At 36.5% G+C, this 27,986-nt stretch overlaps 1 protein-coding gene across 2 annotated transcripts; it reads right to left on the reverse strand.

The window, feature by feature from the left end:
• Positions 1 to 477: 477 nt before the first annotated feature.
• On the reverse strand, positions 478 to 27,917 carry col28a1b (collagen, type XXVIII, alpha 1b). Of its 2 annotated transcripts, none has more exons than XM_052143308.1 (36): positions 27,892 to 27,917; positions 27,587 to 27,692; positions 26,927 to 27,058; positions 24,659 to 25,221; positions 22,541 to 22,561; positions 22,335 to 22,394; positions 22,195 to 22,248; positions 21,906 to 21,950; positions 21,780 to 21,806; positions 19,817 to 19,861; positions 19,683 to 19,727; positions 18,709 to 18,762; positions 16,130 to 16,198; positions 15,527 to 15,595; positions 15,374 to 15,442; positions 14,744 to 14,812; positions 14,579 to 14,647; positions 13,898 to 13,966; positions 12,913 to 12,981; positions 12,755 to 12,826; positions 12,397 to 12,465; positions 12,039 to 12,110; positions 11,869 to 11,937; positions 11,385 to 11,453; positions 11,245 to 11,313; positions 8,661 to 8,729; positions 8,201 to 8,269; positions 7,525 to 7,593; positions 7,283 to 7,351; positions 7,122 to 7,202; positions 6,963 to 6,998; positions 6,815 to 6,851; positions 6,182 to 6,736; positions 2,139 to 2,317; positions 1,444 to 1,684; positions 478 to 1,018 (listed from the first exon to the last, which is right to left on the reverse strand). In XM_052143308.1, the coding sequence occupies exons 3-36, from the start codon at positions 27,042 to 27,044 to the stop codon at positions 846 to 848; spliced, it is 3,513 nt and encodes a 1,170-aa protein (XP_051999268.1). In that variant the 5' UTR covers positions 27,045 to 27,058; positions 27,587 to 27,692; positions 27,892 to 27,917; the 3' UTR covers positions 478 to 845. The 2 variants fall into 2 exon arrangements, with proteins under 2 accessions (XP_051999268.1, XP_051999267.1); XM_052143307.1 differs by having other exon boundaries at positions 26,927 to 27,062.
• Positions 27,918 to 27,986: the final 69 nt, after the last annotated feature.

Raw genomic sequence — 27,986 nt, forward strand, 5'->3', positions numbered from 1 at the left:
ACTATTATACAAGCTGTACACTCACTACTTTACATTGTAGCAAAGTGTCATTTCTTCAGTGTTGTCACATGAAAAGATATAATCAAATATTTACAAAAATGTGAGGGGTGTACTCACTTTTGTGAGATACTGTGTGTGTGTGTGTGTATGTATGTATGTATGTGTGTATATATATATATATATATATATATGTTAATATATATATATATATATATATTAGCTGCAGTTTTAGCAGGAAAATATGTGTTTGTTTAATTCCCTTTGAGACTTTTATTGTATTTTTACTATGTATTGTATCTTGTGATATGACTGAAATTGTGCATGACATATACAGTATTTCAACACTTAAACCTTACTTAAAGTGAATGAATGTCATTGTATTGAATAGAATTAGTGGCATCTGCAAACAAATTATGCTAGATTTTTTTTATCAGAATTTCCCTTTTTTTTTTTTTTTTACATTTTCACTTTTGTCAACATTTTGAATAATACAGTATGTATAAGTTTTATTGCTTACCACTTACAACCTTTTTTAGTGACATTTTTTGTGTGAAATGTGTTATTATAACAACATTCATACATTTTGTGTGGCTTAAGTGTCCAAATAATTTTTAGGGTAACTAAATATGCAAATGTATGACTGTTTTAAATAAGCATGTCAGTAATGTCTGCATGTGAATATTAAAGATTGTTCATGGCTAGTAGTTTTGAGTTATTTTAGAATATTCATAGAATCATTTTAAATGCTAAAATATACTTATAAAAAAAAAAACTTTATTTTTAATTCACATTCCTTTTTAATACCTTGTTGTTTTGTGTCACGGTCAGTGCTCTTCTGATGAGACTTAAACTTTCTCACAGGTTTTCATGCAAGTCTTATTGCTATCAAACTGATTTTTGTTGCCAAGGCAACCTCCAAACCAGAACTGAGCACAAGAATTGGCCTTTGGATCATAATACCATTTAACAACATACTCCCGACATGGACCAGGGTCCAGAGGCTGCAGGCATCCCTCCCCTGTTAAAATAAAAAGTAGGAAAAATTAAATATACATTTCGGTTTACAGTAAAAATGTTTAAAATATGACTTCTAAACCAAATATATGGTTAGTACAGTTCTGTTCTCACACCATAGGTTTACCAAAAATATGGTTGCGAGTCTGGAAAGTTTAAGAGAGTCAGATTGGTTACAGAATGTGGTTGTCACTCTTGTTTATAACCAAATGGTGTGTAACTGTATGTAGCACTTGAAGACAAGACTGACAGCCGTATTCTGCCGTGTGAACATGGACTGTCCTAAATCATCCATTTGGCGAGGGACTACTTTTCAAGGTGGATGAACTTCTGGGTATGTGTTACCAACCTAATTGCAATGGATGGAATTTGTTCCATTTGAACAGTTACAAAGTAGAATAAAAGTACTGCATAACAGGAATGACACACCTGCAGTGAAATCATCTTGTTTCAGCAGTGGCGAGTCAGTTGGTCTCTGTGTTTCTGATGTCATTGTGGGGTCAGTTCTGTATGATTTTTGCCTCAGCTGATCCAAAGACGTGAGAGAGAAATTTGGGAGGCGTGTCAGGTCCTCTATGTCGAAATATGGCGTTAAAGTTCCGATAATGTCCGTGCCCTCTGATTTGTGATCACTGAAGGGGAACACCCCAGTTTCTCCAGGTGGTCTTGGCTAATTGGACAAATAACATGAATAGGATGTGGTCAAGCTCCAAAATGACACAAAAGCATTATAAATGTAGTCTGTAATACTCATGCGCTATATTCCAAGTCCTTTGAAGCCATATGATTTTTTTTTGTGTGTGTGTGTGTGTGAGAGAGAGGAAAAGGCCAAAATTGTAATTGTAATTGACTGATAATCTTCCCTTCTGAAGCTCTCAAATCTATTATGGCGCCTTTAAATATATCACATAAGGCTCGATGACTTGATGTTCTTAAACGTCAAAGGTGCCATATTTAATTTAAGAGCTACAATGGAGGGCAAGATTTTCAGTAGAAAACAACTTTTGGATTTCAGGCATGAATTTTAATTTTAACAGTACCTGACCCCCATTCACTTTTATCATATGGCAAGCAGCAGCCAGGACATTCTGCCTAACATCTCCTTTTGTGTGCTTTTACTTTACCTCCATTTGTGTTTTACGGTGGTCTCCTTCAAAACTGGGGGTGTCTGTCCTTCTTTGAGGGGGTTTCTCATCATGGATGGATGTAGAGGTGCCAGGAGGCCGATTGGAGCTTGGGACCGCACTGAATAATGATCCGTCAATATCCTCACAGATCTTTTGGAGCAGTTTACTCTCCACTTCTAGAAATTAGAAATAGAAAGGTATTACTTTTATTTTTGCACAGAATATTTAATAGGATTTAAATGGTGAAGTGTGAATTTTGTAATGTTAAAATACTTTCTCCTATTCCAGTAAACAAACACAGAGGCACAGTTCTGCTAAACATACTGGCTGTATGTGTGCTCGTACATTACAGAGACTAAACTACATAACTACAGTTATTGATCCTTAGTGCTCAAGAGGTGTATGGAGTTACTTTAAAAGAGTTACTTGAATTATAACAAGTATAAGAATTTAAAGTCAAACTGCAGCCCCAAGTATTCTTGCAATAGTGTTATGTGTAACAATGTTATGGATGAGTTTTTATCAAGCGTCCTGGGTTCAATATCCCAATTTTTCACATCCCGTTTTCCTGTCTCCAATTTTAATATTTCCCTTAATACTAATACTACTTTCAGCTCCTCCCTTTGGGGGTCACCACAGCATTTTTTTTGGCCATGGTTTAATCCAATTAACCATAGTGTTTCTACATTAATATGGTGTTAATATAGTAACCGTGTTAAATTTTGTGGTTTACTATGATTTTACTATAAAATACCATGTTGATGCATACTATGGTTACTGTAGTAAAGCCATGGTTAATTGTTGTAAGGTAAGGTTTAGGTGCAGGGGTTGGTAATCTGGCATACTGGGCATTTTCCAAGTGGGCTGACACACTTTGTGGTCAATCAGGGGTGGACTGGCCGGCTGCAAATGAGCCGTGTTATGTAGAACGGGCCACAAAACGGCGCCACAATATGCCGAAGGAAGCAGCGATATGCAGAAAAGGACAGTGACATCTCAATAATATTTTGGGCCAGTTCCTATGTAAAATCCCAGGCTAGGGTGTCTGTGGGACTCTAAATAAACACAATATACACACTGCAGTGATGTCACTATACTGTATGTTAGAATATAAGGTATGCTCAGTAATTTTTTCCTCATTTAAAAAGTTTTACTTTTAAAGAAATTAAATAGATATTATGAAAGATATGTACAAAATTGAAAGCTTTCGCACAAGATGAAGATTAAGTTATATTAGTAACCTTATAAAAGCTGTTTTATTCTACATGGAGAGGATTGCCTCATGGGGGCTGGCATTTATGAATCACATGACCATATGAATACTACTCTCTTAATCTCAGTAACAGCCCTGTTATTAGACTCTTTCATTCAGGGATTAAATTAATCATGACTGGCTGTGAATTGTGAATTTATACAGTGGCATCGATAACCGAAAACTACTGCAATGAACAATGCTGCAAACAAGCCGTTAGGTATCAGTTTAAGCCCAAAATGCAATTACTGAGTGCACCTTTAATTAGGAATGCTAATAATATCTATTGCTATTTGCAGTTAGCTGCTGCCTATTATTAAACCAAAGATATAAAATGTCATTTATAGATCTGCCTCTACCTCCCTTTTGAAAAGGTTGGATGTGGTCTACAACAGTGCCATCCGTTTTGTCACCAATGCCCCTTTCAATACTCACCATTGAGACCTATATGCATTAGTGGGCTGGCCCTCTTTACATACTTGACGCCTGACCCACTGGTACCATTTTATATATAAAACAATATTACGCAAAACCCCTCTGTACTTGAACTCTCTCCTTGTTATTGCCCTACCTATCCGTAACCTGCGCTCTAGCAGGTACATCTCCCTAGTAACCCCAAAAGCAAATACTTCTTTCGGCCGTAACTCCTTCCAGTTTGCTGCTGCATCCGACTGGAATGAGTTACAAAAGACTATGAAACTTGAGAATACCATCTCTCTCACTTCCTTTAAAAAATGACTATCAGAGTTTCTGCCGGTCCGTTGCACATGTTGACCCCTTTATTATAAATTAATATTTAATTTATCTCTGCTCTAGTTGCTTTTTTTTTTTTTCTCTCTCTCTCGATAACAACTTCATGCCTTTACTATAAATTATATTTCACTAATTGTTTATATACCGACACTGTCTGTTTTATTGCCCAGAAAACTTGTATTTTACTTAAAATTTTGTTCCTTGTGTATTTAATGTTTAATTTGTATAATTTCATGTGTAACTATTTGTATGTCTTGCACCTTCGCTTTATCTTGGCCAGGTCGCCGTTTCAATTGAGAACGTGTTCTCTACGTGCTCACCTGGTTAAATAAAGGTAAAATAAAATAATAAAATATAAATTGTGAAATAAAAAATGTCTCTGTTCTCTGCAGTTAGCTCACAAGCTAACCAGTTAGCCTGTTAGCTTAGCATGCCTCTAACAACTTCTACTCTTCATTTTCATCACATTTCTCCTCACTGTCGCCACCTAGTGATACGGCGGTATGATTGTATTCAATACAACTTTGGTTACGTTTTTTGAAGGGACATAACTTGTAGTGGGCGTGTCTTGTAGTAGTCTTGCAGGACGCAGACAGACTCTCCTCAATTATTAAGGTAGATAGCTTTAAACATGTCAACTTTAACTAACTTGCTCTGCAAGATTCTCTTCAAACTGTTGTTTCACTGTGACAGTAGTTGACCTGAAAGAGAAACCCAGCCCTAAGAAATAGAGTTTCCGTGAATAGTGTTGGGAGTAGTTAACTAAAAGTAGCGACACTGCTAACTGAAATATATTTTTCAGTAGTGTAGTAGTTTTCCAGTAACAAGGTAGCTACATTTTCTAATGAGTAGCGCTGTTGCATCACAAAACCCTGCTATTATTAAACCAAAGATATAAATTGTGAAATAAAAAATGTCTCTGTTCTCTGCAGTTAGTTTCACATTGTATTTCAAGTGCAGCAATTGAGCAGTGAGTGTAATTAAACATCCTCACCTAAACTGTCATCTGTATCTCATGTAGTGCTGGGAAATCCAAATCGTTTAAGTTAATCAGTTCTTTGGGACAGTTCAGGTAAATTAAAAATAAACGAACCCCTTGTATTTAGCATTGGAAACTCAGATAATATTTTAGTGCATGGTTTTTTTTAGACAGTTCATGTAAATTAACTAGTTCACATAAACGATTCTCTGTCTGGTCACTTGAGCTTGAGGGACTTTGACTTATTTTTTAAATATTAATTTGACTGGTGAAATTATATGAAATATAATGTTTTCTAGTTTTAGTAGTGTTTATTAAGAACACATTTACATTCAGTTTAATGTTGTCACCCTATTTGTTTAACCTTTATGAAAATGAATCATGGTTTTACTGTAGTAAAATTGTTGTAACCATGACTGTTTTTACTGTTTTTTTTTTTTAGTTTTTAGTTTTTTTGTGGATACCATGGTTTTGATCAAATAAGCTACATTTTAAATGTGGTCAAATGTGTGGCTAATATGGTTTTACTACAAATACCATGGTTAATCTATGGTTACTATAGTAAGACAGTGGTTAATGTTCATAAGAGAATGTCACCCTAATGAAAAATCAAACTATTAGGTGATGTCATTCAATTAAATAATATTAATAGATTTTTATATACATCTAATATGTTCTTTAAAAAGCTTCAAAGTGAAAGCTACTTTTTGTTTGTAGATTGACTGTAGTTGAACTACTTCAAACTATGAGTAGCTTGAAGCTTGGGAAGCTATAGTTTCAAAGTATTTTCCACAAAACTGATGTCCATTATGTAGCCTCTTGGGATAACATTGAGAATGCAATGCATGCTTCATTACGTGCATTTTGGAATGACTCTCGCATCAAGCTTGCTTAGCAAGAAGCATTTACATTCAAATACTAACCCAAAGCATGTTTCGGGACTATATAAGCCAATTACAGAACTTGTTTTTTAATTTAGGGAACTTGTTTGGAAACCACCATCAATGGTTAAAACTGGTGTGTGCCTAATAGTCTAATTCGTTGCATGATATGTACCATAAAGAGTTTTGAAATCCTCTATGAAAAACACATGCTCTTCATCAGGCTTGGAGGCAATTGATGTCAGCTCTTGCTTAAAATCCTCATAGATTGGGTCGCTTTGATTCACCACCCCTATAACAAGCATCGTAATATTGGCGGAATGGGCCTCTTCTACAGCATCCTGTAGCTTCACGTTGTCACGGTGATCCGTTTGCCCGTCCGTTATAACCACAGCCACTTTCCTCACACCTGGGCGAGCAAATCGGAAGATCTCATTAGCCTGTTTGATGGCACTTCCTGTGTTGGTGCCTTCCCCAATGTACGGCATCCTGCGAACGGCGGCTTTAACGTTTTCCTGACTTAACCTGTCTTGTATTCTGGTGACCACCAGGTTAACATGACTGTAGAGAATCACTCCAACACGCGTCACCTCTGGACTTACTGATGCACGGTCGATCACAGCATTCACAAAGTTTTTAATGATCTCAAAGTTTTCTGGGCCGACACTTTCAGAGCTGTCAATCACAAACACCAGCTCAAGGGGTTCCAATCTGCAAATTTGGCCACAACCTGCAAATCAACAACAAATAATTTAAGGTTTGTTCCAATTGATCAAATTAGTAAAAATATGCCATTTTGATTACTCACCACAAATAGATTTGATTAAAGTGATTATTTCCCCTTTCTGCAAGATATATGAAGATTTTAGTTAAAATATTAAAGGAATATTCCACATTCAATACAAGTTCAGCTCAGTCAACAGCATTTGTGGCATAATGTTGAATTTTGCACTTACTGTTAGACCAGGTTCTCCCTTTGGTCCTGAATTGCCCTGCAAGTGTATGACACAATGTTCAGTAAATAAATGTATATAAATGTATTAATATACTTGCTTTTAATATGGAGAGATAACATTAGAATCTTTATGCCCATTGTCATTCTTAAATCTTCTCACCCGTGGTCCTGTAAGCCCTGATTCTCCTTGGCTACCTCTGTACCCTTTGTTTCCTTGTGTTCCTGGTAGCCCACGATCCCCCTACAAATATTACATTAACATCAGAGTGGCTTTCTGAATACAATAAGATTGCATGCTAGCAGCTATACAATTATGTTCACCTTCTGCCCCGGTAAACCTTCCCCAGGTAGCCCTCTTGGCCCCTGTATACCCTGGTATCCGGCATCACCCTTTATCGAAAATAATAAAGTGTGAAATGCATTGAAATAGACCAATTTAAGTAGTCATAGATGTATCTCTCATGTAATTCCAGGCTATTTTAACTGCATTCGAGAACAGTGTTTTTAGGGATTCTACAAAATGTTATTTGATAATTAATCCATCCAGATTTACAGTATGTTACCTTTGGTCCTTGTACACCCTCTCCTGGTAATCCTTGTGGTCCAGCGGGTCCAGTCAGACCAATAGAACCCTGCAGTCCAAATATAACAATAACACCTTTATGTATCTGTATCACAAATAAAACAATATCACCTTATCTGTGTTTATCTGAATGGGTGAATCTCACAAAACCTTTCAAGAACATATGGAGGGGCCTGGGTAGCTCAACAAGTTTTGATGCTGAAACCACCCCTGGAGGTTGCTGAATCCAGGGTGTGCTGAGTGACTCCAGCCAGGTCTCCTAAGAAACTAAATTGGCCCGGTTGCTAGGGAGGGTAGAGTAGCATGGGGTGTAACCTCCTTGTGGTAACAATTAGTGGTTCTCTCTCTCAATGGGGCATATGGTGTATATATATATATATATATATATATATATATATATATATATATATATATATATATATATATATATATATTATTTATATATATTTTCATTTTTATGCATAAAGGAAATGAAGCATTTTTAGGACCAAATAAATTTTTTTATATATATGAAAGTTTATGTGAGTTCCACCAAATCATATCTACAAACACGCTCTGTTAAAATCTAATGACTCATTCAATAGTGTACTATGTTGATATTATTTTATGGGTTTATATCTACTCTGTATATTTATAGGTTGAAATAAACTCCCCACCTTTGGGCCCACCTGCCCAATACCTGGTGTTCCAGCAGGCCCTAGGGGACCCGGAGGGCCTCGATCTCCCTGTGACAGAAAAAATCTTATAGAGTACATTTTTCATACTGAATTTTACAATTTTCTGAAGAAAACATTTGATTGTTGTGGGTTATTGCCAGCACTTTGATATGCAAAGATTTTCAGGGTGTTTTTTTAGCTTGTTGCAACATGGTTGCTAGGGTGTTGCTAGGCTCTATGATATTCTGGACTCTAGATATGGCTTGGGTCCCTCCTTCAATATTAGACTATGGGATTTTCTTATTTTTTCATGTTTTATCATCTGCAATGTGAAAATTGTAAGACTGATTGCTTTGGAAAGTAATAGCACACATCTCCTCAATAAGTATAATGAATTTGAACAAACCCCTAACCCTAAATATTAACAATAATAATAGTTATACTTTTGTTTGCACCTTACCTTTGGTCCAGGTAAACCTGTTCCCTCTGGTCCAATCTCTCCCATAAGACCTGGGAAACCTGGTGGCCCCTACAGATCATAACATGGAGAGTTTTTGTATGACAGTTAAACTATAGATATATACAAATAGCAAATACCAGTGCTTGCAAGAAAGCAAAAAATTATGTTAAGGTTTAGGTTAAAGTTTGTAAGTTTCTCTGTTTCCTTTGTTTCTTGTCAAGTCTTGTTTGTGTGCCACCCCTTCGTGTCTACACAGTGTCCGACCCTCATCATAGTTGTGGTTTACGAAGCTGTGTTCTTTGTTCTCTTTTATCAACCCTGCCTGTTTGTTGTTTGTTTTCTATTTCTTTTTTGTTTTTTATTAAATACTCATGCATTTGGATCCACTCAGCTTAAGTCTCCTATCATCATTCCTCTCACTCTCAAGCAACAGGACGAGACACTCTCAGCAGTGACGGTTGGTGGAACACCTAGGTCTGTCCTGGGGTTCCACTGGTCACGACGAGCCACAGGATAGGTTGCATGGATTGACTGTCTCGGAGACTGAGGCAGCTGAGACTTGTCCTCTGTCACCGGGATTGAGGTGAGTAACTGTACCACCATGAGGACCTACTAAGTGGTGGGAATTGGGCATTCCATATTGGGAGAAAAGGGAATTTAAAAAAAAAAACCCTGTCCCTTGCCCCTGCCTATTCGTTCAGTGGATGTCACCAAACTGACCCTCTCACCCTGCATGTTGGACACCATTGTTCAGAGTCCCTCTCCTTCCTCATCCTAGAAGAGTCAACTGCTAAAGTCATTCTGGGGCTGCCATGACTGAGCCATCACAAACCCATCATTACGTGGGAAACTGGGGAGATATGCTCCTGGGGTGACTCCTTTCAGCATCATTGTCTTCCCCTTCCATTCCAAGCCACCTACATTGAGAGCACACCAAAGTAGACCTTCCAGCTGAATACAAGACCTCCTGGACAGGTTCAATCCCCAGAATGCTTCTTAGTTATCCCCTCACAGGGAGTGGGACTGCATCATCGATCCACATCCCTGCGGCCTCAATCTTCAAGTCAAATTCAAGTACCCTCTCCCTCTTGTAAACGCAGCACTGGAGCTCCTTAAGTGAGCCACATTCTACTCCAAACTCGACCTTCACAGTGCCTACAACCTGATCAGTATCTGAGAATGTGACGAGTGAAGACTGCCTTTATCACCACGACCGGACACTATGAATACCGGGTAATGCCTTATGGCTTGTTCAACTATCCTACAGTTTTCCAGGCCTTCCACCAACCGGAGTTGGAACAGCTCTTTCCCAACACCATAGCAACCCCCCTAAGCTCTGTCCCAGCACCTTTTCCAAGAAACTCATGCCCATACAACAGAACTATGATATCAGCAACCGTGAACTCCTGGCAATCAAGATGGCGCTGGATGAATGGAGTCACTGGTTGGAAGGACCGTTGCTCCCTTTTCAGGTTATCACTGATCACCACAACCTGGAATACCACCACTCTGCTAAATGACTCAATACCTGCCAGGTTCGTTGGGCACTCTTCTTCACCAGTTTCCAATTTACTTTCACCTACACACTCGGCTCAGAGAACACTAAAGCCGATGCTCTCTCCCATCTTCACACTCTAGAGCTTCAGTCCTCAGACCCTGAGGCCATTCTTCTGTCCTCCGTCTTTCTGCAGCCAATCATGTGTGATATTGACAGAGAGATTGTGTCGGCCAATTCGCAAGACCGCTTTCCTTCAACATGTCCTGCAGATCACATCTTTTTCCCTGCACTTCTATGACAAAGTTTACTGAGATGGTTGCACTGCAACTCCTGGCTCTGGGCATCCAGGCATCACACAAACCTTGGACCTCATCCGGCCCATTCCTCAACGGCACTGGTCTGATGTTGGCGTGGACTTCGTGACCGACCTACCTCCATCTGACCACAACACCTGCATCCTTGTGGCACTATATTGGTTCTCAGAGGCCTCCAGGTTAATCCCCCTCAAAAAACTTCCCAACAGAAAGCTTCTCATACAGCTGAGATCCACTTCCATCATCTATTCCGGAACTTTGGCCTACCCAAAGATATCATCTCTGATTTGAACATTTTATCTTTATATTTAATACTTTAAAAACTATAAAATAAATGGTCATTTGGAGTCTGTATGTTAACACTTAAAGCTGAAGTATGTAATTTCTGCGACATTAGCGCTACCGAACGAAATTGCTAAAATAAACAGTTTTCAAAACAGCTTTCCAAATTTGCCCAACGTCTGCAGTTGTTCAAACAGTCATATAGTCCTGCCCCCAACTCACACAATTGGTTGAAAAAAATTGTTGGGGTTGGTATAAGCGGGTTGCTAAAAACAAACACAGGAATTTGTATAGAATCACAGAGACAGTGTTTACAGTTTTAAAGAAAATTAACCCATGAATGGCTAACTTACAGTTGTCTCTGCATATTAAGCTGGAATAGAAGAAAGTATTTAACATTGAGAAATGAACATACTTCAGCTTTAATCTTGCTTGCAGTCATGTAATTATGAGGTGCATAAATAAAGTGTTTTGTGGTATTAATATTTACAGGTGGCCCAGGATAGCCTTCTCCCTTTAGTCCTGGTGGTCCAAGGTGTCCTGGTAATCCAATTTCACCCTTAGAAACAACAGATGGATTACATCAATGACAAAATCACAGTAAAATTTACTGTAAGAAAAGCCCATTACCTTAGGCCCAGCGATGCCAATGCCCGGCTCTCCAGCAGGTCCCGGAGGACCAATTAGCCCAGCATCTCCCTACAGGAAAATTAAAGTATGAAATATTTCTTTATGGGTACAGTGCAATAATTGCTTCCATTTGTACTGGCCCCAAAATGTATTTGGACATTACTAGCACATTAAAATATATACATTTTTTTCCATCATCACAGTGGCACATTTACAATCATTTAAAAGTAAACTGGGCCAGCAGTTTGTATATTTGTTTTACATGATTATTCGGTATAAAAACGGTTATGTTATTTGAGCAGTAAAGTTGAGAGGTGGGACTGCTTTTCTAGGTGGATGAAATTCTGCTTCTGCTATACAACTGATGCCCATAGTGAAAAGTACCTTTAAACAATTTTTACATTTATGATGTGAAAGTTACCAGTTTTATTGGCTTTACTGTCTTTTTAAGTTGCATTGAACCCAGAACATCGCTTTAACTTACTTTAGCTCCAGGTATGCCCCTGCCGGAAGGCCCAGGAACACCTGGCATTCCAACATTCCCTGGTTTTCCCTATTTTAAGAGAACATAATGGTAATTGTTCTGAAATGTTGCAAGAACTTTATTCATGACATGGTTTTTTATCTTTAAGATAAAAAATGCGTTGTTTTTACCTTGGCCCCTGTTGGCCCAACTGGCCCGGCATGTCCTGTTTGGCCCCTGGGTCCCCTCTCTCCTCGATCCCCCTATTAGTTACAATCTACAGTATTTAATAAATTCCCTTCAGTGAATAGATTGTTTTATGTTCTTGTCTTTTTAGAGCAACATTTTCTAAATGTTTTGGTTATGAGTTAATTGTTTGACAGTCTTCATCTTCAATTTTATTGGAAGATTCAGTAAAGCATGTCACTCCTGAATTCTACACACACACAGATTGAGATATTTTAGGAGACTCATTCCTGCATTGAAGTGTAGTTGTCACTCCTAAAACTTTTGAATCCGTTTACAAATATATAATAATTGGTGTGACACCTTCTCTCCTGATAAGCCTCTTCCAGGAGGTCCCTCTTGTCCTTTGGGCCCTGGTAAGCCTATATCACCCTAAAATAAACAAGATATCATACAGTATGTTTTAAGATAGGGTTATTAAACTTCTTGGATGTAAAGCAATTGATCATTAAAGGAACAGTTCACCCAAAAGTGAAAATATGGTAATTATTTACACACCCTCATGCCATTCCAACCCTGTATGCTTAATTCCCCCCATGATCATTATGAACTGTTGTTTTGTGGCAAGACCTTCATACTGATTCTTCCAAAATTTTATGACAGAATTGTAAGTCATTTAGGGTGAATTATATCTTTTATATGCTGTTGAAAGTATTCCAACCTTTGATCCCATGGCCCCGTCTTCTCCTGGTACACCTGGCTCACCTGGTAAGCCTTGAGATCCAGGTTCACCCTACAACATAAACCCATAAGCACAACACTGATTTCATAATTTGGTACTTTTTTCCATTATAAAAAGGGAATTTAGTTGCAACTTACTTTAGGTCCTGGTTCTCCAATTCCTCTCTCACCAATGGGACCAGGGTCACCAGTGAAACCCTGTTCTCCCTGAGAGAAAACAAATGAAAAACAAACACAAACCAGTTTATCCATTTGCTAAATACAATGAAATAGTGTTTAGTGTAAATTAAGTCATTGGCATTGTTTTAGTGCAAACACATATTCTATTTAAATGAGGCTCATTATAGAATGCACCTTATTCACAAAACTCGATATGCAGTAACATTTCACTACTACTGCCTGTGAGAAATGTTTGTTTTATATTTATCATGACAATGGAGAAGAGCATTATAACAGGGCTTTTATTAAACATTTACTATACAGTAAATATATTTATCGTATAGACACAAATTTTTTTAAAACTTTAATTTATGAAGAAGAGTCATGTGCAGTCACTCCATTAGAAGATATGAATAGTTGTTAATTAATACACATTATACCATGGTCTATTCAAATTCTCAATTCTGAATGGATGCAATGCGTGCATTAAAACTGTTAAATGAACAGGAAGTTTCAGTCACCTTTCTAAAACAATGCACTTACTCTGCGGTCCTCCATAACGAGACATTGCGAGAGTTTAATGCCTCTATTCAAACCTCCTGACGTGAATATAGTGTAGCAATTCTGATGAGTCTCAGTGCCGGAATCAACGGTCACATCAAGTCTTGCAATGCCGTCATTAAATCAATCATTTGCATTGGGTGGTTATTAGCCTCCACGTCATACACTAAAATGGTTTAACTAGCTGGGAATTGTCCCTTACCTAGCTGGTGAACTACTGGTGTGACGTGAAATGTGTTGGGTTTAAGAGAGTGCAAGGGGGGCATTCTTGTGCCCCGCTTGAGACTCTCGTCACCCATTAGACCAATGGTGAAGCATGATCAAGGGCGATCAACCCAAGGAAAAGTATCGAGGAGCACCCAACAGGAACAGGAAATATCTCTTGTTATAAAAGAAGTCTTACCTTTTGGCCGGTGAGTCCTATCCCAGGATTCCCTCTTGGGCCAGGAGGACCATCAGGCCCCTGATTCCCCTTTAGATAATAAGGTATAGATTGACAATCATAAAAATGATACCATACACCACTTTAAAAATGGATGGGACAAATAACGGCCAACAACATAACCATAAGGGATTTCAGATTGTAAATATAACTAGAATTTTCACTTTTCTGTAGAAAATATGAGTCACTTGTGAGTTGGTCTGAAAATATTCCATTTATTTCGTATGAAAGCAACATGCCCAGTATTTAATGGTCAATGGTAAGGTGCTATGGTGTTCTTGGCAGTTTCTAGGGTGTTATTAGACAGCTCCTAGAGTGTTGATAGGTGTTTAAGGCGTTATGGGTTATTGCTAGGGCACTACTTTGTTAAGGTATTCTGAGTGTTTATGAGGTGGTTGAAAGTCCATTTCTAAATTGTTTGCAAGTCATTTCTCTTATGGAATCAAACATCTGTCCTCAAGAAGCATCATGATGTGAGGTATCATTCATGTTCATTTCACATATGGTGCAGGATGGGCTACCCGTCATTAAGTTTTATTCTTAAAGTTACCCTGCGCAGTATTAATAGTGATGCTTGCCATACAAAGACCATACTACAATATAGATAAAATAATGGTACAAAAATCAGAGAAAACTAAATACTTTTTCTCCTTGAATCCCCCTCCCGGGTAATCCTGTTGGTCCGGGTGATCCAGATAGCCCTGCGTTGCCCTGAGAGGATGATACATGGTCAAAATAATAATAAAAAAGATCATTCAAATGTTCCCTTTACATAGACAACTAGTGTCTCACACAACTGCATTGTACCTTATCACCGTTGACCCCATTACCTGGGGGCCCACGTCCACCAGTTGGGCCAATAAACCCACGGTCACCCTAATACAAAACAGATTAAAACATAATATTTCAATTTCTTTGTTCACACTGCCTTTAAAGGGATAGTTCACCCAAAAATATAAATTCAGTCATCATTTACTCACCCTCATGTTGTTGCAAACCCTATGGCTTACTTTTTTGCATTTACCAAAATAAGACTGTAAAACACTGTAAATTGTTTTCTCTGATCGCTTATCCGTTGCAGTTTGGTAGCTAGGAGACTTCTTTGTGACAATCAAACACCTGCAAATCTAATGCTAGTGTAATGTTGGGTGCCAAGGTGTTTGCATTCAAAGGACAGAACTCCCCAGAGAGGCAAAGAGCAAATGTATAATCCCGGAGAAATCAGCATTGAAACTTTCTCGCAAAGACACCATCTCACACCCAACTGAGCAAGAATTGCCTCATTGTTTCCTTCTTGCATCTGTTCTCTTCTCACTAGCATTGGCATTTAGTTTCTTCATATCTCAGTGAATACAATGCATCAGTTGTTTGAGATACAGTATGATGTAGGCATATTACACATATGACTCAGAACGAAGTATAAATAAAACTTCTCACCTTTGGCCCAGGAAGTCCCTCACCTGGAGCTCCTGGGTTCCCCGGTACTCCTGGTGGACCTGTGGGACCCTAGAGTGATGTACAATATCATCATGTCATTATTGCACATCTACAGTATACATACGGCTGTATAAAAGAGTCTGTTTTACTTACAGGTAGGCCTGGTTGACCTACGCCAATCTGGCCAAGAGGACCTGGTCTTCCCGGGTTTCCTTTGTCTCCCTACAGCAAGATGGACAAGAACAATGTAGAACCTCCGGAGCAACCAGCGCATCATAACTTATTCTGGCAACTCCAATTTTGGCTCCAAATAACATAATTCCAAAGGTAAAGAAAAAAAAAATCACAATTAACAACTAACTCTTTCTTAATTTCTACTAAGGAGTTTTAGAAGGACACTTAAACGCATACCTCGAGTCTTTAGTAAACTGCGACCTCATTTCACCCCCTGTACCTCATCCATTTTTTTGGAGTTGTGTCTACACCTCTTTAGTGTTCTAAAACCTTTCTCTTATAAATAGTCTATTTTGACCAGAAATATGTAATAGTGCCTGGTGAAAGATGCATTTAAGGGTGAAGTTTATACTTAAACAAAACACAACGGAGCAGTCTCCTGAGCTATAAAAGAGCAAACTCTGAGCAATGAAAATGTCCTTTGTGATTGTAATGTCAGTGTATTGCTTTCAACATAATTATTAAACTTGCTCAATATGATAAGAGAAGTCCTGTTGAGATATTTGAGAACATCGATCTTACTTTTGGACCAGGGAAGCCAATTCCAACGTCCCCTGGTGGTCCAGATGCACCGACACGTCCTCGATCCCCCTGGAAGCAAACTGAAGGTAAATCATTTATATTGACACTCGTACAGTTTTACAGATATGCAAATCAGTGTCTTGGCAGTGACAAAGTTTATATGCGTGCTGTTGTGATATCAGGTAAATATGTGTAATATTGAAAGTTTATCTTTAAAGTGTAACATTTTCACTAATACTTTTAGCTACTGTAGGGCTGCGTGATATCTTGAATATTCATAATATATTTACAATGTTAAAGGGAAAAATTACATGAAAATGACGTCATCATTTACTCACCCCATGTTGTTATAAACCCCTTTTGACTTACTTTCTTCCATGGATCACAAAAAAAGATGTTGGGCAGAATGTTAACATCAGTCACGATTTACTTTGAATGTATAGAGAAAGGATGTAATGAAAGTGAATGGTCAAGTCAAGTCATTTTTATTTGTATAGCGGTTTTCAAAGCAGCTTTACAGAAATTCATGCATTAACAGAAATTAAACTGTAATATATATTAAGTCTTAGACTCATCATTGTGTAATGGTGAATGGTGACTGAAGCAGTAACATTCTACCTAACATCTGTTTTTGAGTTCCATGAAAGAGGCCACATGGATTTGAAGCAATATGAGGGTAAATGATGACAGAATTTTCATTTTTGGGTGAACTATTCCTTTTAGCAACATTGTGAAAATAATCATTATTTAGAGTGCTTTGTATTTGGTCATCAAGTTTCCTAAAGTTTCCTAAAGATTTTATTTGACTAGTTTCGCAATCCTTCCATGTATGGCGACTCACCAGTATGAAAGAGTTATGACAGACGTGCAGTAGCAAAAACGGCGAGTTATAGTATTTGATAAGTTCAGTTTGATTTCATAAATCATTTCAAATTGAATTGATATCAATGATGTCAAATCATAACTGACTTATTTGCGTCATCACTCAAAAATAAATTAAAATGCTTTCTCATATATACATTTACATTTATGCATTTGGCAGATGCTTTTATCCAAAGCGACTTACAGTGCACTTATTACAGGGACAATCCCCCAGAGCAACCTGGAGTTAAGTGCCTTGCTCAAGGGCCCAACAGTGGCATCTTGGTGGTGCTGGGGCTTGTACCCCCGACCTTCTGGTCAGTAACCCTGAGCCTCAACCACTGAGCCACCACATACTGTGTATGTATATATATATATATATAAAATAAAATAAAAGTGGTCTTCTACTGTTGTAGCCCATCCGCCTGAATGTTCGACGTGTTGTGAATTCTGAGATGCTATTTTGCTCACTACAATTGTACAGAGGGGTTATCTGAGTTACTTTAGCCTTTCAATAAGTCCAAACTATTCTGGCCATTCTCTGTTGACCTCTTTCATCAACTAGGCTTTTCCGTCCATAGAAATTGCCGCTCAATGGATGTTGTGTGTGAAAATCCCATGAGATCAGCAGTTACAGAAATACTCAAACCAGCCCGTCTGGCACCAACAATCATTTGATCAAAATCACTGTGATCAAATGTTTCCCCATTCTGATGGTTGTTGTGAACATTAACTGAGGCCTATATGCATGAGTGTATGCACTGCACTGCTGCCACATGATTGGCTGATTAGATAATCGCTTGGATGAATGTTGGTGCCAGACGGGCTGGTTTGAATATTTCTGGGATTTTCACACCCAACAGTCTCTAGAATTTACTCCAAATGGTGCCAGAAACAAACAACATCCAGTGAGTGGCAGTTCTTCAGACAGAAATGCTTTGTTGAGTCTACGGTAACTCAGATAACCGCTCTGTACAATTGTGGTGAGAAGAATATCAGGTTTCATTGCAAATGAAAATGCAAAATATCATACATGTGCTTATTTTGGAGAAAAAACATGCTTTGATTATTTCTATTTTTACCGTTTTGTTCTTGCAATTCAGTCAAATGCATAAATATCAAGATATATCTAGAATATAGTCTAAAGGCTGGGGAGAAAGTGTATATTTATTATCAGGGTTAGGAGGGTTTTGTAACGTATTCCGTTAGATTACTCAAGGTCAGAAGCGTAATCTGAAAACTTTGGATTAATTCTTCAGTACTGGCAAATTTCAACGCTTTCTATTACATGCATTCCTTTACTCTCCAACACTGTTTATTAGCTATATTGCCCAGCCCTGTTCTTAGCATTAAATAAAACAATTAGCGTTTTTAGTACACACAAAAAAAGTTCAGTACATACATATTTTGATCACCAGACACGTTCTCTGTGCAGAGAACATTGACTTGACATTTATAGAGAATAAAAGCATCCCTTGTATCAAATAGTGTAGGGGTTTTTGCCAGATATTATATTTGTCAGATTTTCAAGGCACTCTTTGTTAAAACATCCTGAATAAAGTATGAATGGCAACAAATCTGAATTTAAACTGACATGGAAATATCCCTAAAATGTCATTTCTGACAGTGAAATACTTTGAACATTTCTGTTTCTATTTAAGACACAGATATCAGTGAAAGACTTTTCACTGGCAAAGAAATGTAAGATGTAAGCCTACTTTGGGTCCTGCTTGACCTTCAGGTCCCTGGTCCCCTGGAGACCCTTTTGAACCCTGGTGAAAGAATGAAGAAATATGGTGAAATTGGTCCTGGGCCACTCACTGTTTGTTTGGATATTTCACCCAAAAATTTGGTTCTTTTTATGTTCTTTAATATTTCTTGACTTTCTATCTTCCGTGGAGCACAAAAGGCAGAATGTCATTGCCAGTCACCATTCACTTTCATTGGATCTGTTTTTCATGCAATGAAAGTGAATGGTGACTGGGGACTTTTTTGTTCTACAGATCAAAGAACATTATACGGGTTTGGAACAACATTAAGGTGAGTAAATGATGACAGATATTTACATTTTGGGGTGAAATATCCCAATTCTTCCAAACTTTTTGCAATAAGAACAAACAATAAAATGCAGGATATTTAATCAGCAAATGCCTAAATCAGTGCTTCAAGGGAGCTGTAGACGGATGTTCTGCTGTACTAGTTTCACTAATCCATCTCACCACTAAATCCACTGTACAAAGTTTCCCTTGGAAAAAGAATAATATCCTGCAAGCCTGAATTCACTGCTTTATATGTGTACATTAGCACTGGATTACAAGCTGTCTGCATGTCACATTCCATAAGTGCAGGCTGGGGAAAGAGTCACGCCCCTACCATGAGTACAATGTTTACATGTGTGGCAACTCTTGATAAAGAATTTAGATTTTGTCTTATAGATAGAGATTTTTAGAGGCAACTATAAACCACTTTTGCTAAATTGTAAAATCCTTAGACATTTTAATGGTAAATGGACATGTAAAATTATGATTTGCTTTATCAGGATTTTTTGCAGTGTAATTATAATGATATAAGTGATACATATAGTTACAAATACAGTTATTTAGTATATAAGTAAACAGCATATACTAATAGGAAGTTATGAATTCAGTTTAAAACAATATGTGATGTAAAGAGAGAAATGTTTGTACTGTGCCTGCTCTCCTCTTGGGCCCCTTGGCCCTGGAGGCCCTTCAATGCCCTGTGAAATGCAACATCAATTTCTAATTAATAGTACATGGCATATTTATGAACACATATTTGGAGGATGGAAGTGAAGACATAAAGTACCTCATGTCCCTTTTGTCCTGGTGGTCCACAAGTACCTTGATCCCCCTGAAACATGATTCGACACTTTTATAGTTTATTGTAGAATAAAATGCGTGAGAACACAGGCAGAAATATCAATGATAGTTAATACTAAATAACTTAACTTAGTGGTAGTAATTCAACATCTGACATTCTTTTGTGACTCAGCCCTAAATTTTGCCCTACTGATACAGTATTAATAAATCATGTTGATTGGTTTTGTTTTTATAACTTCATTACCTAAAATTAAATCATGTTAAAATATAAAACACAAAAGCAAATATTTGTATTTGTATACATATAATGCAGTATTAATGTATAGTTAGTAATTATAATATATAGTTAAAATTAATGTAATTGTTCATGCCAGTGAAAATCTCAATACTGTTGTCATTACTGGAAAAATGTTGTCTTAATTAAACATTACTTGAACTGGCTCATAACTTAAATATGTAGTATGTTCCTTAAACTTATTTTTCTTAAAAATCCACAGACTTCATATTTTAAGTGATAATAACTCAAACTATTGAGAACAAAGCTGAGGTTATGGGGAATACCCATAATGCTTTAAATTATTTAATTATGTTTCCTTGGTCAAAGGGAACATATGGTGGCATTTAGTTGTTATTAAGAATATTATGTTTTAGCTCTTTTGTAGTATTATATTGTTTTATTGCAAATAGTTGTTTAGTGTGATGTCACATTAGGGTGATCTGTGTCCCCTTTGGTCAAGTTGAACCCTATTAACACTATCACCTTGTAAATATGCCACTGATGTACAGGTGTCTATGGATTTCTATGTAGAGATAAGTTTATTTAATGATTGACCTAGATCTGTGTTATTGTACTATCTACATTTGAGTCCATTCAAATAGAATTATTAAGTAAAGGCAACAACATTTAAATATCAAATCTGAGTTAAATCTACTTGCATCCTAGTATATGATCACCAAGTTAAGTGAACTTAATTACACAAGATTTGGAGATGCAATTACTCAACTCAACCAATTGAGTGACGTCTACATATTAGGGTTAATAGATATGATTAAATGTTGGATTTTGCTAGCTAGCACCATTTATAAGCAGCCATATCACCTTGCAGCTCTGGCCTGGTTGCCCACTATAGCTAAGCAGGGTTGAGCCTGGCCTGTACCTGTATGGGAGACCTCCTGGGGGAAACTAAGGTTGCTGCTGAAAGAGGTATTTGGGGTGCTCACCTGGTCCTAATGACCCAGTATATTGACAGGTACACTATACTGTTAAAAGGCACTGTCTTTCGGATGAGACGTTAAATCGAGGTTCTGAATCTCTGTGGTCATTAAAAACCCCCAGGACACTTCTTGTAAAGAGTAGGGGTGTAACCCTGGTGTCCTGGCCAAATTCCCCCCATTGATCCTTCTCAATCATGGCCTCCTAAAAATCCCCATCCATTATCTCTACTCTCTCCTCTCCACCAATATGTGGTGTGTGGTGTGTGTACTGGCGCACTATGGCTGCTGTCGCATCATCCAGGTGGATGCTGCACACTGGTGGTGGTTTGAGGAGATTCCACCTATACTATGTAAAGCGCTTTGAGTGCCTAGAAAAGCACTATATAAATGAAAGGAATTATTATTTAGACACGTCTAAAATATGTTAGATTCTAAAACTTGGCTTATAATATCAGTTTAAGTGAGGTTTTAAATAACCAATTGGATACTGACATTATGGGAGTATAATATTTGGAGATCTGGACATGATTAACTTTTGTTTGTTGGGACAAACGTCATGACAAAATGTCATTTTGTATGCTTATGCAGCTCTACGATGAAACTAAACAGAAAACAAAACTCATTGTATTTATTACAATTTAATGTACAAAAATATGGATTCTGTAAGTTTATCCTACAAGTATCTTTGTGCAAAAACCCATAAGTAAGTAAAAGATAAAACTACTTTGTTTCACCTTATCACCTTTGAACCCAAGTCTGCCCTGTGAATAAGGGAGCACAAAAAAGAGTGTCGGTCAAATGAGCTTTTGGATTAAACAGAATGTGTAAATTGATTATATACATGTATGAATGTGACATACCTCTGGACCTTTGAGTCCAGGAAGACCAGGCGCTCCTGGTTCCCCCTTTAAAATGAGTCACATAAATGAGTCAAACAGTAATTTCAACTCAAATCAGTGTTTCATGGCCATTTATTTATATACTGCTTATTTGACAAGTAGCCATGTAAGATCTGAATAATGTGCTTTTAGCTTTGTGTCATGGTCTTGATCATTCTGTCAGGTTTATTTTGCAAGATCGGCTGACTGTACATCCTGCACTTTCCAACAAATTTGACTGTTTTTACTATTATTATTATTATTATATTACCCTTGAGCCTTTTGGACCTGGTGCTCCTTCATAACCTGGATGTCCTTTTTGACCCTAAGCAAAATACAGTTTTCTTCAAAACTACGTCATTAATGACAAATGAGCAAAAATGTCTGCAAATGCATCTCCACAATACTTACAGGACTGCCTGGAGGACCTATTTCACCTTTCTCACACAAACACACCGCTGGTCCTGGACACTGGCACAAGAAATAAAACAAGATGTAGTTTGCAATCATCAAAGCAGCATTATGTAAGTTCACACGTGTAACAACAGTTTTTTATGGGATACTTGACCAACTTTTAGGGCCACTGTATATCTTATATTAAATTGTTTAATACTTACTTCGTTCTTTGCAATTGTTTCCTGAGAAAAAATGAAAAGAGAGATAAGAATAGCAACACTATGACAGTATCAAAAAGCATCAAGACAAATGTAGTACAGACAGTAATCTATTATATAGTCAAATGAAGAATTTCACAAGCTACACCATTATGTGTCTACATGGAAAATTCCCCCACACAATTCCCCCACTGATGTATGACCCACACATGAGGACAGTGGAGTGAACTCTAGTTACTGTATTTGCATCTCAAACCCTAAAAGTTTAAAAGAGTTTAACAAATTCTTGAAATTTGAAAGTTATGTTTGCCAGACAACAGATAGACTGACAGAGAGACAGACAGACAGACAGACAGACAGATAGATAGATAGATAGATAGATAGACAGATAGATAGATAGATAGATAGATAGATAGATAGATAGATAGATAGATAGATAGATAGATAGATAGATAGATAGATAGATAGATAGATAGATAGATTGATTGACAGATAGACAGATAGATAGACAGATTGATAGACAGACAGACAGACAGACAGATAGATAGATAGATAGATAGATAGATAGATAGATAGATAGATAGATAGATAGATAGATAGATAGATTGATAGATAGATAGATAGATAGATAGATAGATAGATAGATAGATAGATAGACAGATGATATATAGATAGATAGATAGATAGATAGATAGATAGATAGATAGATAGATAGATAGATAGATAGATAGATAAGTTCAAGATAGATAAATAGATAGATAGATAGATAGATAGACAGACGATAGATAGATAGATAGATAGATAGATAGATAGATAGATAGATAGATAGATAGATAGATAGATAGATAGATAGATAGATAAGTTCAAGATAGATAAATAGATAGATAGATAGATAGATAGATAGATAGATAGATAGATAGATAGATAGACAGACGATAGATAGATAGATAGATAGATAGATAGATAGATAGATAGATAGATAGATAGATAGATAGATAGATAGATAGATAGATAGATAGATAGATAGATAGATAGATAGATAGATAGATAGATAAATATATATGTGTGTATATAATTGTGTAACATAATGTACTGTAGTCAGGTCAGGTTGAATAAGACATGTTGAATAGTATTTGAATTCAAAACAAATCAGTTATTTTAGATGTTACCACATGAAGCACATTTTTAGTTTAACAATTTACAGTTTAAATATGATATAGCTGGAATTAAATGGGATTTTTGTGATGTTTGATTGATCGCAACAGGAAAACGGGCACTGACAGAAGGGTTGGAAGGGTTACTATTGAAATGCTTCCACTACAGATTACACAATACTTGCTGTAAAATGTCATTTGTAACGTATTCCGTTAGATTCCTCAAAGTCAGTAATGTACTCTAAATACTTTGATTACTTCTTCGGCACTGGTACATTTTTCGCTTGTTTTGAATATAAAAACTCCTGCCAGTACAGTAAGACAAAATACACATGTTAAAAATACATTCTCTGAAAAACCTAAATATCTTATGCAGTGTTGTTTCTAAAACAAGATCAATCAAATTGATCTTGTTTTAAGGATATTTTTGTATTTTTACTGGAAATCAATAAAAAAAATATTATCACGAATATGATTTTTGCCCTAATATCAAAGGTCTTGCTAGAAAAAAAGAGATTGTGATACAACGTGAATTTTCTTGATAAAAAATATGATCGTGTCTGGTAACATGTGCATGTAAAATGGCTAGAAATAGCATTTCAACAATTTACACAAGGTTTATTTCTGTTTCTTCTGCTCCAAACTTAGTTCAAACTTACTCTGTCTGCTCGTATGAATGTAACACATCATAAGAAAGTCGCTGTTCAAATGCACTTTGGATCACATCATTTATATGTTTATAGGTTTTGCATCTGAAAGAACTAAATATTAAATTAAATACATTACAATAAAATGCAAAGTAATCTCTTCAGTAATCTAAATACTTTTTGAATGTAACTGTATTCTAATTACCAATGATTTAAATTGTAACTGTAGTGGAATACAGTTTGTATTTTAAATATGTAATCCCGTTACATGTATTCCGTTACTCCCCAACCCTGATTGACAGATCAACTAAATGTCTCACGAGCTGTTGAAGGAGCCGTTCTTCCAGATGGGGGTCAGTGAGGCTGTGGAAGTACTGTTGAGAGGGGCTGCTCGCCACGGCCCACAGTTTGCCACTGTTCATGTCCTGTGCCAGGTATGATAAGCCTATTGTGAAGATCTTAATATTGTGACTCTTGGCCTCTGCTGCTGCCATCAAGATGTCAGGATTCCGTGGATGGTCGATGCCGTCGGTCATGAGAAGAGCCACCCTTACGCTTTGGCCCTTGGTCTCGCTGGTAAAGAGTTGAGTGGCGTTGGTTAAGGCATACGTTGTATACGTCCCCTGGCCAATATAGCTTGTGTTTTCCAATCGGCTTAGGAAGACATCATGATCCTGCCAGTCTTTGAAGCGTTGGTCGATGTACACTGTGCTGCTGTAGTAAATCAGTGCAAAACGAGTTTGAAGATGCCAGCCGGACACCTGCATCTGTGCAATCCGCTTACTGAAGGAGCGCACAAATGCTTTCTGTCGATCAAACAAAAAGACTTTGGCGCTCTCGGAGCTGTCCAGAATGAATGCGATTTCGAGTGGACACACTAACTCTGAAAACAGAGAAGAAACGAAAGTCTTAAAATTATGATTGAGAAACAAATGAGTCAATTGTTGACATACAGTAAGAGCTACACAATCAATGTGGAAATAAGTATATATATATATATATATATATATACTTATTTCTTTACATTTACGGTAAAATACTGGACATTTTGGATGGCAGATTTTTACTGTAAATATATGTTGATCATGTTTCAGGCTTTACGGGATGTAATTTTGATTACTGCATATTTTACGGTTCACTACCGTTTATATTGTTAAATGATATAAACTTGATATACTAATCTTTTTGAACTATAAAATTCTGCTTTTCATTTTAAAATGTATTGTTATTCACCTTAGTAACTACAAAAGGCCACATGATGACTTAACATTCATCACGAATGACCTTTCAAGGAGTAATAATTAATACACACGTTGAGACACTCTGCAAAGTGTTACACAAACACAAAAAAACACCATCTGAGTAACACATGTGACACTAAAATAATGCAATAAACATAAACTACAAAAATATAACACAAAGCACACCAATGTGCATTACAGACATTAAAAAAGTTGCATTACAACAATAAAATATATTGGAAAGTTATGGCCACGCAGGGGCTTTTGGACACATCCTTTTATTATTTATTTAATGTAATGTTAAGAATAGTTTTATACAAATTACATGTTTTCTCTTGAGAAACATATTTCAAGTTTTTACCATTTAATTATATGGTAAAATCATACTTTGTACATAAAAAAGACTGTAAATTTACATGTATTGTTCTGATAAATATATTATAATTTGTATTGTATATGTAATAGCAACTACCCATTAACAATCTTTTTGACTGTATCATTTTTACATTATTTTACTATAAAAATTACTGACATTATAATTTGGTCTTGAAATTGTTTTATTTATATTGAAATCTTGGACTCTTTATTCTTCTCAGAAGAAAAATGAGAAGCAGGGGAATCAAGCAAACATGTATTTGAATCTTTGCTATCTAGGAGAAACAAATTAGATATTAAATATATCTGTGTGCCTGTGCCTGTGCCTGTGCCTGTGCCTGTGCGTGTGCGTGTGCGTGTGCGTGCGCGTGCGCGTGCGCGTGTGTGTGTGTGAGAGAGAGAGTGGGCATGTTTATGTGGTTTACGAGGACAATGTTTTAGGTTACAAACTGGTAATTACAAGGGTATTATGCTATAAATGTTGTTTATGAGGACATTTCTAGTGTCCCATTATTTAAATAGCTTAAAAAACATATTAAACGATGTTTTATTGAAAATGTAAAAATGCAGGTTGTGTTAGTTTTAGGGGATAGAATATATATTTTGTACAGTATAAATCCTTTCCTTGAGTCCCCATAAGGATAACAGCTTATAAATCATACGATATTATGTTTTTTGAAAATGTAAAAATGCAGAAAGTTTTCTGTGTGGGTTAGCTTTTGGGGTAGGTTTCAGGTTAGGGGATATAATATAAAGTTTGTACAATATAAAAACAAAAACAAAAATTCTAAGGAAAGTCCCCATAAAACATGGAAACCCAACGTGTGTGTGTGTGTGTGTGTGTGTGTGTGTGTGTGTGTGTGTGTGTGTGTGTGTGTTTGTTTGTTTGTTTGTTTGTTTCCGATGGGTAAGACTAAACCAAGACAAAGAATCTTCTTACAATGAATAAAACACTTAAATAAATGTAATTACCATTTTCCTGTTTGCTGTTGAGGTTGTTTAATGTTTTTCCAGACTTTCTTCTGTCCTGGCATCTGGCCGCAGGTAAAAGCAGCCAAAATAACAAGCACTGAAAAAACACTTTGGCCATGTTTTTAGTCACGTCTAACTTTAGAGAAAACAAAAGAAAAAAATATAGATATTTTTTATATTTTCATAATTTATGGTGCTTTTTCTGTCTTATAAATACCAACAGAGCAACACAAGAGGCTACACAATTGGCTATAATAATAATTTGATAATTCTTCTAAAACAACATCTAGATGTTTGAACACAAGCTGATCATAAACCACAGATCTTTTTTTTAAACAAATCTAGTTAGGTTTAATAAATAAGGGGTGATAATAATACGTGCAGATTTACAGATCAAAGAAGAGGAAATAAATAAGATATTTGGCAGTATAAACAACATTCGACTGGGTAATAAAATAAAACAAATAGAGTGTGTTTAATTATATTTTAATATTAATTATTTATAATTACTTTTTTTTTAAACTCCCAGTATATGTACTATTGTTCACTGTTATGCGCATCTTCCAATTTAATTAAAACCATTTGTAGCCATAAAATCACATTTCAAAAACACAGAAAAGATTCATGAGAAAAATAATGTAACTAAAGGACAGTACTTGCCTTGTTTACAATGCAAACACAGAGAATTTCCACATGCTCATGCCTCTCTTCTGTAAAGCACTGCGATACACATCAGTCCAACATCACCGACCCAACAATCTGATGCCTGAGTGAACATGCACACAGAGTGCAGCACAGGACAGATTAATGCAACAATGGCAATGTAATAACAATGAAAAAAGTGCAAAAATAATGTTTATTTATATATAAATCAACTAATATAAAAAATATATTTTTATAATATATTATGTAATATATATATAAAATATATTTACTAGCCTATTTCATACAATTGTAATTTATACATTTGTAAAAACTCTCTCTCTCACTCACTCCCTCTCTCTCACACACCCTCTTTCTCTATCTCTCTCACTCTCTCTCTCACTCACTCTCTTTCTCT

Source organism: Xyrauchen texanus, chromosome 15, assembly GCF_025860055.1.
Source record: "Xyrauchen texanus isolate HMW12.3.18 chromosome 15, RBS_HiC_50CHRs, whole genome shotgun sequence".
Lineage (NCBI taxonomy): Eukaryota > Metazoa > Chordata > Actinopteri > Cypriniformes > Catostomidae > Xyrauchen > Xyrauchen texanus.